Source organism: Nicotiana tomentosiformis, chromosome 12 (genome assembly GCF_000390325.3).
Source record: "Nicotiana tomentosiformis chromosome 12, ASM39032v3, whole genome shotgun sequence".
In the NCBI taxonomy this organism is placed as follows: domain Eukaryota; kingdom Viridiplantae; phylum Streptophyta; class Magnoliopsida; order Solanales; family Solanaceae; genus Nicotiana; species Nicotiana tomentosiformis.
The window spans coordinates 106,186,314-106,196,822 of NC_090823.1; the positions used below are offsets into that span (position 1 = coordinate 106,186,314).

The window sequence follows — 10,509 nt, forward strand, 5'->3', positions numbered from 1 at the left end:
AATCAACTTCACTCAATGTCCCATGATTATTAGTTTTAAATATTTAAAAATTAATAATTTTGAGAGAGTTCTTTCGGTAATTCATTATTAGAGAGAAAATTTGCATGTTTTCGATGCTAAATATGACTTTTGTAAAATTTTATGTGAAAACAAGAAATTCAGAATATCTGAAGTTATTTCTGGCAACTTTTGGTAAGCAAATAATAAGAAATAAACCTGTATGAAATTCAAAACACAATCATGCGTGAGTGGGTCAATCTTAAGTGTTAAAAACTAATTACTAAAGGACTCTTCCTCGGGGAGAAGCTTTTCAAATATTTTTCTTTGAAAATACTTGTATACGGTCTAAATAGATTTCGGCCTTAGCACGTTCGATCGAGTTCGAACGATGATTTATCGAAGTAAGATCCCAAAGGTGGAACAAACTAACCTCGAACCTGGGGAGGCCGATCCGTGTCGAGTTCGATATCATTATCCAGCTCAAATCAAAATCGAACCATGATGCAGAGTAGATCTATCATGCTGATAATCCAGAGACCAACCAACATTGACCTCGAATCAATTCGAGGGCTCGAGCCAAGATCGGGCTCGAACCAAGATCACGAGTTCGAGCCGAAATCAAGCTCAAACCAAAATCGAGGGTTCCAAGCAAGATCGAGCTCGCAGACAAAAGCCGTTGCAATCCCACTAGAGAGAATCTTGGCAGAAATTATGGAAAAGCTGACTTATCATGGGTCTCCCACTGAATGTTTATTTTATTATGCTTAGAGCCAAATCCCTCCACTATAAAAGGGCTTGGTTACTATTTCTGTAGGACAAGTTTTTCTGAGGCTTACATTATAATAAAAGTGTTATATTCTTCTACAGTAAAGAATTGTTCTTTCAGATTTCTTACATTGATTCTATTTGTTTAATCCTAAGATTCATTGTTCCTGACAATCTTATCTATTTCGCACTCTCTGCAATCTATATTTACATTTCTATTGATCCTTACATTTTGTGTTAAGTTACGCCACATATCCTCGGAACTGCGTATAAATTCAACTCTATTCATTTTTCGGGTAAACAATACTAAAGAGTAACTAATGACGCTCTATACCTAATCTATCTCTATATCGATCTACCCATAATATTGATTAACATTCATTTTTCAGGAAAAAAAATATCACTTCAAATGAATAATAAATAGTTTTCCATTTGATATGGTATTCTGGTAATTATAACACATTAAAACTTTAATTGTGAAATCCAATTAATCGAGATTTAATAGAAAACTACAATTACAACCAAACATTGGTTATGGTGCATATATTTTTTAATTATTTTATCTTTTTTGATTTGTATCACATTCTAATATAGGAGAGTGCTGAATTTTCTATCCATAAGTTCTTCAAGGGTCGCCCTTTGATCGGAGATACACAATTACATTGATCAAATGTCAGTGTTTGAAATATGTACACGTTACAACTCTGCCTAAACTAAATATGTTAAAGTATATGAGGCCTCGAGCCTCAACTAGGTCTAACTCGAGGCACCTAATAATATTGAGACATTTTGATTCATTCCTCGGAATAAAATCTTTTACGTTTATGTTTTGCGATGGCCATAAATAAAGCACAAAGTCAACTATTCTCAATGTTGAATTTAAATCAACTGAAACATGTGTACTGTTACGCGGCGCCTTCCTGAAGTTCCTTGGAAGGGCGACGTAAGGCTAGGCAACCGATGTCAGTACGGTTGCTGTCCGCCAACTGAGGTCCCCTCCGTACGCTAGACTAGATTGTCAGTGCCGTACGGGAAAACCAATGTCATGAGCAATTGAAAGAGAGCAGAAAAGAGAATTGAGAATGAAAGAAAGCTTGATTGCATTGAATGAAAGCTATTACAGAAAACAAGACGGTGTCGGGGGGGAGAGACACCAGTACAGAGAATTGTTTGCTTGCTTGAAAGTTTTGATTGCTTGGTCCCCCTTAATAATGCTTAAAAAAAATAAACCAAAGTTACATGACTAGACCTATGAAAGCTGGAAAATCACACTTAAAGAAAATGCAGCAAAACTACTCTATATTTACAATGAAAAGGACTTAGTCTTCTACAAAGCAGCAGCAAGTCCGTTGGCAGCAACTTTGTCTTTAGCATCAGGGTCTGCGCGCGCGGCATTGTCTGCGCGCGCGGCGCTGTTGGCTTTTGCCTGTGGCTGGGCGCTGGCGATGGCTATCGGTGGGGCGACAGAGGCACATGCGCGCTTGTCACTTGGAGCTGCCGAGACCACGGGGCCGACCGTGGCGACGGGCGTTGGGAGGCTGGCCAGGACGCCACGGGGCGCGTCCAAGGGATCATGGGGCATGGCTGGAAAGCCGCCCATGACATTCTCCCCCACCTGAGTTGGCGACGTCCTCGGCGCCTTCCTTGCAAGGTAATCATCAATCAGGCTCTTGTAGGCTTTGAGGTTTGTTCCCCTCTCCCAAGTATTCTCCTCTGCATCACATCCCTGCCATTTCACCAAGAACTCCTGGTGATCTTTTCTTGAGGCGTGAATCACTCGATCATCAAGAATAGCTTCAGCACGCCTTTTTCCGGTTGAATTGGGGCCTCGAATACTTGGTATTGTGAGTTGGCTTCGTGAAGGATCCTCCACATCTTCCCGAAAAGGTTTCAGGAGACTGACATGGAAAACAGGATGGATTTTCCACCAAGCTGGGGTATCCACCCGGTATGCAACTTTCCCAATGCGCCTTTCAATGGACAAGGGTCCAATATATTTTTGCAATAGGCGAGGGTCATGGACCCCTGCAAACAAGTACCGCTTTGGGATTTTGACCATCACTTTGTCTCCCACCTGGTATTCCACAAAGCGGCGATTCTGATCAGCATGCCTCTTCATCCGCTTTTGGGCTTTGACAAGATAGCTCCGCACTATCTCCAAATTTTGCTTCCATTCTTTTGAGAAGCTGGCAGCCCGAGGAGATTTTGACATGTTTGGTGCGTTCACTGTGTGTGGGAGTAGCGGTTGCTGTCCGGTAACAATTTCAAAAGCGCTTTTGTTGGTACTTGAGCTCTTTTGTGAATTGAAACACAGTTGAGCAGCATCCAGAAGCTTCACCCAATTCTTCTGCGATCCGGTCACAAAGTGCCGGAGATATTCCTCTAGCATGCCATTGAATCGCTCCGTCTGGCCATCAGATTGCGGATGAAAACTTGAGCTATGACTCAATTTTGACCCGAGGCACTTAAAGAGTTGGGTCCAAAAATTGCTAGTGAAGCGTGAGTCGCGATCACTAACAATGTCTTTAGGTAAGCCCCAATACTTGACGACATGAGAGAAGAATAGTCGAGCTGTATCTTCTGCTGATATATATTGTGGGGCTGCTATAAAGGTAGCATACTTGGAAAACCGATCCACCACAACCAAGATAGTTGTGAGATCTCCGACCTTGGGCAATCCGGTGATGAAGTCCAGGGAAACGCTTTCCCAAGGTCTTTTTGGTACAGCTAGTGGTTCCAAGAGCCCTGCCTGCGTCAAGCGGTCTGACTTATCTTTCTGGCATACTAGACAAGTCTTCACATACTGAGCGACGTCATCGACCATTTGAGGCCAATAATATGCACGGCGAAGCAATGCCATGGTGCGTTCCTCGCCGGGATGACCGGCCCACAAAGTATCGTGGCATTCTGCAAGAAGAGTCCGTCGCAGATCTCCTCCTTTAGGAACATAAAGTCGGTTCCCTTTCACCTTCAGGAACCCATCTTCGGTGTAGAACTGGCGAGTCTTGCCCTGTCCTACCAAATCAACCAAATACTGTGCAGCAGGATCCTTGATGAGTAGATCCTGTATCTGGTCTTTTATGGTGGTGGTTACTTCGCTTCCCTTTAGGGCGGCGAGAACACACATCGATGCTAGATCAGCTCTCCGACTGAGTGCATCAGCAACATGATTGGTCTTTCCACTTCGGTACTCCAGGTTGAAGTGAAATTCCGCTAGGAGTTCCTGCCACCTAGCCTGTCGTCCATTCAGCTTTGGCTGGGTCATGAAATGGCTAACGGCTGTATTGTCTGTCTTGACCACGAATGGGGCTCCCAGTAGATAATGCCTCCAAAGGCGTAAGCAATGAACGACAGCCAATAATTCTTTCTCATGGGCGGCATAGCGTCGCTCTGCATCCTTCAGTTTCCGGCTCTCGTACGCTACGGGATGCCCTTCTTGTAGCAATACTCCACCAAGTGCATAGTCGGAGGCATCCGTTTGCACTTCGAATGGCTTGGCCAAGTCAGGGAGGGCCAAGACTGGGCTACTGGACATAGCCATCTTCAATGCGTCGAAGGCCTTTGCCCGCTTGGGGCCCCAATCCCACGGGGTGGCCTTCTTGAGAAGTTCTGTCAGCGGCACTGCAATGAGGGAGTAACTTTTCACAAACCGCCGATAGAAGTTGCATAGGCCAAGGAACGACCTCAAGGCATGTATATCCTTAGGAGGCGGCCATTCTGTAATGGCCTGAATCTTCTGCTGGTCCATCTTGATCCTCCCTTCCTCGATGACATGTCCGAGGAAGTCAATTTATTTCTGAGCAAAGGAGCACTTGGATAGCTTCGCATATAGTTCGTGCTCCCGCAATCGGGCTAGGACCTTCCGCAAATGCTCCAGGTGTTCTTCTAGTGTCTGGCTATATACCACAATGTCATCCAAATAAACCACGACGAATTCATCAATGTATTCTCGGAAGACTTGGTTCATCAAGGTGCAAAATGTGGCTGGCGCGTTAGTCAAGCCAAAGGGCATAACCAGGAAGTCGTACGACCCATATCTTGTCACACAGGTCGTCTTGTGCTCATCACCATCGGCAATCCGAACTTGCCAATAACCTGTCCTCAGGTCTATTTTGGTGAATACCGTCGCACCACCCAGTCTATCAAACAAGTCTGCCATTAGCGGAATAGGGTACTTGTTTTTCACGGTGATTTTGTTTAGAGCCCGGTAATCCACGCAGAGTTGCAAACTACCATCATGTTTCTTTTGGAATAGCACAGGGGACCCGTATGGGGACTTAGAGGGCACAATGATCCCTGTGTCTAGCATTTCCGTCAATTGTCTCCGAAGCTCGGCGAGTTCGGGTTGTGACATTCTGTATGGCGCCCGGGCAGGTGGCTTCGCACCCGGCACCAACTCAATCTCATGGTCCACAGTTCGCCTAGGCGGAAGACGCTTTGGCATGTCTTGTGGCATGATGTCTTCAAATTCCAGAAGTAACTCCTTCACGGGTGCAGGAATGGGACCCGAGGAGCGTTCTATATCTTCCATGCAGAGGGTAGCCAGGAACGTGGGTTCATGTCTTTTTACCCCCTTCTTCAACTGCAAGGCCGAGATGTTCTCGGCTGCCATCTTCATGGGAATGCACGGAATAATGCAGGGCTTGGCCCCATTTGCCCCCATCATCAGCAGCATGTCTGCATACGGTGCGGGCATGGTATTGGTCTGTCTCAGGAATTCCAACCCCACGATTAACTCAAAGTCATCTATGATCACTACGCGCAGGTTGAACTTTCCTTCATAAGGGCCAAGCTTCACTGGTACTTCTTTGGCTATTCCACCCACTGGTTGAGGTGGTGAGTTGATAGCCTTCACACGACCTTTGCCCTTTCCTACGACTAGTCCAAGACGCTCCACCTGAGTCGAGGCTAAGTAGTTGTGGGTGGCACCTGTGTCTATCATTGCCCGAATGGGCTTGCCATTTACCTTCATGTCAACGAACATTAGGGTCCTCTCTTGATGAGGAGGAGTCCTCAAATTCGCCTTCTTATTTCCTTTCCTGGCAATTGGACAGGGGTCCTTCTTCTTGCGGATACCGGCACTGGTACCCGCTAAGGGCTCAGAAATGGAGCCAACAATTGCATTGAATGCACCTACTGGCTCGGTCTGGTCCGCATCATCGGCGTCGTCATCCGTCCCATCCTCAAAAGCTTGATGGGCATTCATCTGTGCATGTGGACATTCATTATTCCAATGTGGTCCGCCGCAATGGCGACATCCTGAGGGGGGCTTCCTCCCCCGATCATTGTTGTTAGATGCAGCACTAGTACTGCCGGAAGAGGGAGTCTTGGATTTGGGTGCACTCCGGTCTCCTCCACTTCTGCTAGGGCCACTAGTGTTTGGTTGGCCCCCTTTGTATCCTCCTCGGACAGGCTGTTGAGGCCTATCCTTCCGGGCTTCCACTTGGTAATCCCCAAGGCACTCTGCTGCTTGGATTGCCTTAGGCAACGTGTCTACCCTTTGTCTCTGCAACTCCATCCGGGCATAAGGTTTCAACCCTTCCAGGAAGGTGAAGAGTTTGTCTTTGTCCCCCATGTCACGGATGTTCAGCATGAGCGCGGAGAATTCCCGCACGTAATCTCGCACTGATTTGGTCTGGCGGAGCTCCCGCAACTTTCTCCTGGCATTGTACTCAACATTTTCGGGGAAGAACTGTAGGCGTATGGCTGCCTTCAGTTCCGCCCATGTGTCGAGGGCATCTTCACCTGCCTTGATGGCTTCGTACTTCACCCGCCACCAGAGTTTGGCATCACCCTGAAGATACATGGCAGCAGTTGCTACCTTCTTAGCTTCTTCCAGGCTTCCCACGGCATCGAAGTATTGCTCGATGTCGAAAATGAAATTTTCCACTTCTTTGGCATTCCGAGCTCCACTGTATGGCTTTGGCTCAGGAATTTTCAGCTTTTGTGCCATGGGGGCGAGGTTCACACCACCCCCAAATTGGTTTCCGCCTCCTCGAAGTAGGCCTTGTAAAGCAGCATTGACAACATTGAGCTGGCCTGTCAAGTTGTCAATGGTTTGTTGCATGGCAGTCACCCTGTCTGCCTCTTGTTCCCTGTTGGCTAAATCCTCGGCACGCTCCTGCTGGAGGACCTCAAATTTACCAAAAATTTCAGCTGCCTCTGTGGCTGCTGTTTGCCGGTCTCCTTCAGAGTCGCGGCTGATGTTTTCTATGTCAACTTCGGCCTGGATGAGTCTGCGGTCCAGGTCGTCCAACCTTTGCACTAGGCTGGTTTTTAGATCGGGCACCATTTCCACGATGGGCCGTAATGCGTCAACCGTTCCCTCAAGGGTCGCGATGCGATCCCCATAATTCACCATGGTCAGAAATGGTGGTAATTGCAATGTGATCCCTCGTCCGATGTCGAGCCTAGGCTCTGATACCAACTGTTACGCGGCGCCTTCCTGAAGTTCCTTGGAAGGGCGACGTAAGGCTAGGCAACCGATGTCAGTACGGTTGCTGTCCGCCAACTGAGGTCCCCTCCGTACGCTAGACTAGATTGTCAGTGCCGTACGGGAAAACCAATGTCATGAGCAATTGAAAGAGAGCAGAAAAGAGAATTGAGAATGAAAGAAAGCTTGATTGCATTGAATGAAAGCTATTACAGAAAACAAGACGGTGTCGGGGGAGAGACACCAGTACAGAGAATTGTTTGCTTGCTTGAAAGTTTTGATTGCTTGGTCCCCCTTAATAATGCTTAAAAAAAATAAACCAAAGTTACATGACTAGACCTATGAAAGCTGAAAAATCACACTTAAAGAAAATGCAGCAAAACTACTCTATATTTACAATGAAAAGGACTTAGTCTTCTACAAAGCAGCAGCAAGTCCGTTGGCAGCAACTTTGTCTTTAGCATCAGGGTCTGCGCGCGCGGCATTGTCTGCGCGCGCGGCGCTGTTGGCTTTTGCCTGTGGCTGGGCGCTGGCGATGGCTATCGGTGGGGCGACAGAGGCACATGCGCGCTTGTCACTTGGAGCTGCCGAGACCACGGGGCCGACCGTGGCGACGGGCATTGGGAGGCTGGCCAGGACGCCACGGGGCGCGTCCAAGGGATCATGGGGCATGGCTGGAAAGCCGCCCATGACAGTACTCATGTGGCCAATTTTACGTTTGTATTTTCAAAAGGGATATCAACATCAACAATGAGAATTATGGTTATGACAGAACAACTAAAAGGGATAAAATAAGCATACATCATAAATACATGAAATACACTTCATTATATGTTTGAATCATAAAATCGAATAAGTAAACAAAATCATATGTATCTAATTAATTTCTTATTGTTCATCTTTGTAAGTTCATACAAAATCCAAGAATATTGACATCAGCAATAAGTCATCACAATAAGCCACCAATGATCCGCATTGGTCATTCAAAGAACTTGTACATTATTCTTTTATGTTTAATTTTTTAGTAAAAATTAATTTTGATAATATTAATATTATTTTATTCTGAGAACCAGTTTGGGTTTATGCCGGGGCGTTCGACTACAGAAGCCATCCACTTTGTTAGGAGATTGATGGAGCAGTATAGGGAGAGAAAGAAGCACTTGCATATGGTGTTCATCGACTTAGAAAAGGCCTACAATAAAGTTCCGATGGAGGTTTTGTGGAGATGTTTGGAGGCTAGAGGTGTACCTTTTGCCTACATTAGGTTGATTAAGAACATGTATGATGGAGTAAAAACCCAAGTGAGGACGGTGGGTGGGGACTCGGACCATTTTTGGGTTATGATGGGGTTGCATCAGGGGTCGACACTCATCCTTTTTTTGTTTGCTCTGGTATGGACGTACTGACGTACCACATCCAAGGGGAGGTGTTGTGGTGCATGCTATTTGTAAATGATATTATATTGATTGATGAGACGTGAGAAGTTGTGAACGCGCAATTAGAGGTACGGAGGCAGATCCTGGAATCTAAAGGTTTCAAGTTGACCAGGACCAGGACGGAATACTTGGAGTGTGAGTTCAGTGGCGAGACTCAAGGAGGGGAAGGGGAGGTGAGGCTGAACTCGCAGGTCATCCCTAGGAGAGGGAGTTTTAAGTACCTTGGGTCTATTATTCAGGGGGATGGAGAGATTTATAAAGATGTCACATATTGTATTGAGGCGGGATGGATGAAATGGAGACTCGCTTCTGGTGTTTTGTGTAACAAGAAGATGCCACCGAAACTTAAAGGGTAAGTTCTACTCACTTCCGGACTCCAATGCTCTTCCAATCTTTTGTAGGTCAAAAGTCCCTTAAAATGTGTTTTTGGTGTATTTATACCATGTAGGAATGGGCCTAGACGAAACTACCCTTTTCAAGCCGAAACACTCTGTAAAATTTGCATAGGCGTGGCACAAGGCACGCCGCCCCACGGGGTGTGGCTTTGGAGAAGTTCATAGGCTTGTTTCTGATAGGCCAGCTCTGATTTGCACTGCCACGTGGCCCCAGGCAGTGCGACAGTGAATTTTTCTCAGAGTTAATTGTTTCTTTCGCTTTTTGATATTGAGACTTGGTCTTCGACCCCCGAACCAATCCCGTTTTAATTTTTTGGGCTTTTACTCGGATTTCAAAGTTTCAACTTGTTCGATTTAGCTCCAAATTATCCTTTTAACTCGGGATCATTTCCTGCAAGGCATAAACACGTAATAAACACAAATCACCATTATTTAAGCTCAATCACAAATAAATCGCAGTGCTTAGAGTGCAAAATACGATTAAAAAATGGGTTTATAGCCTGCCATCAGGCCTTTCTAATGCCCTTTCCACTTTTTAAGCTACCATGAACTATATTTTCAAACCTCTGTTATGTCGTTTCTTCTTGGTCTTTTTTGACGACATCTTAATGTAAAGTCAATCTTGGTTGGAGTATTTGCAGCACTTATCTATAGTTTTTGATCTCCTGCGTCAGAACTCACTGGTGGTCATACGTTTTAAGTGCCAATTTGGCCAGAACTCTATTGACTATCTAGGGCATATTATTTCGGCAGATGGTCTACAAGTTGACCTTACTAAGATCAAAGAAATTGATTCTTGGACCCTCCATACCTCTGTCAAAGATGTTCGTGGGTTTCTGGGACTCACCGGCTATTACCGTCATTTCGTCAAAGGCTATGCTCTACTGGCTTCTCCACTGACTGATCTCTTAAAGAAAGATGCCTTCAAATGGTCTGATTTGGAGACCAAGACATTTACTCAGTTGAAACAGGCTTTAAGCATAGTTCGTGTCCTTCGTCTCCCGAACTTTGCTAAACATTTCTCTATTGAAACTAATGCTTCGGGTTGTGATATTGGATCTGTTCTCTCCCAAGAGGGCCATCCTATTGCATTTTTAGTTAAACGTTATCTCCAAGGATGCAGGTCGCTTCGACATACCACAGATAAAGATGTTTTCCATCACCCAAGTGGTTAAAAATGACGCCAATATTTGTTAGGGCGAACATTTCTGATCATAACAGACCAGCAACCTCTCAAAGCTCTTACACATCAGGTCATACAGATTCCAGAACAACAACGTTGGTTGAGCAAGTTGATAGGGTATGATTCTGATATACTTTATCGGCTCGGGAAGCTTAATTCAGCAGTCGATGCCCTTTCCCGTGTTCCTTCTTTATATTTTCTCACATTGGCTGTCCTAGAGTTCGCATTGATAGATAAATTGAAACATTTGAACAAGTCAGCTCCTGATCTTCTTCAATTGTAACAACAACTTAGTCA

General features: G+C 45.5%; 1 protein-coding gene across 1 annotated transcript; it reads left to right on the plus strand.

Annotated features, from left to right (window-relative positions):
• The first annotated feature begins 8,328 nt into the window (after positions 1-8,328).
• LOC138903175 (uncharacterized mitochondrial protein AtMg00860-like) lies at positions 8,329-10,204 on the plus strand. Its single transcript, XM_070191101.1, has 2 exons — positions 8,329-8,508; positions 9,671-10,204. The coding sequence occupies exons 1-2, from the start codon at positions 8,329-8,331 to the stop codon at positions 10,202-10,204; spliced, it is 714 nt and encodes a 237-aa protein (XP_070047202.1).
• Positions 10,205-10,509: the final 305 nt, after the last annotated feature.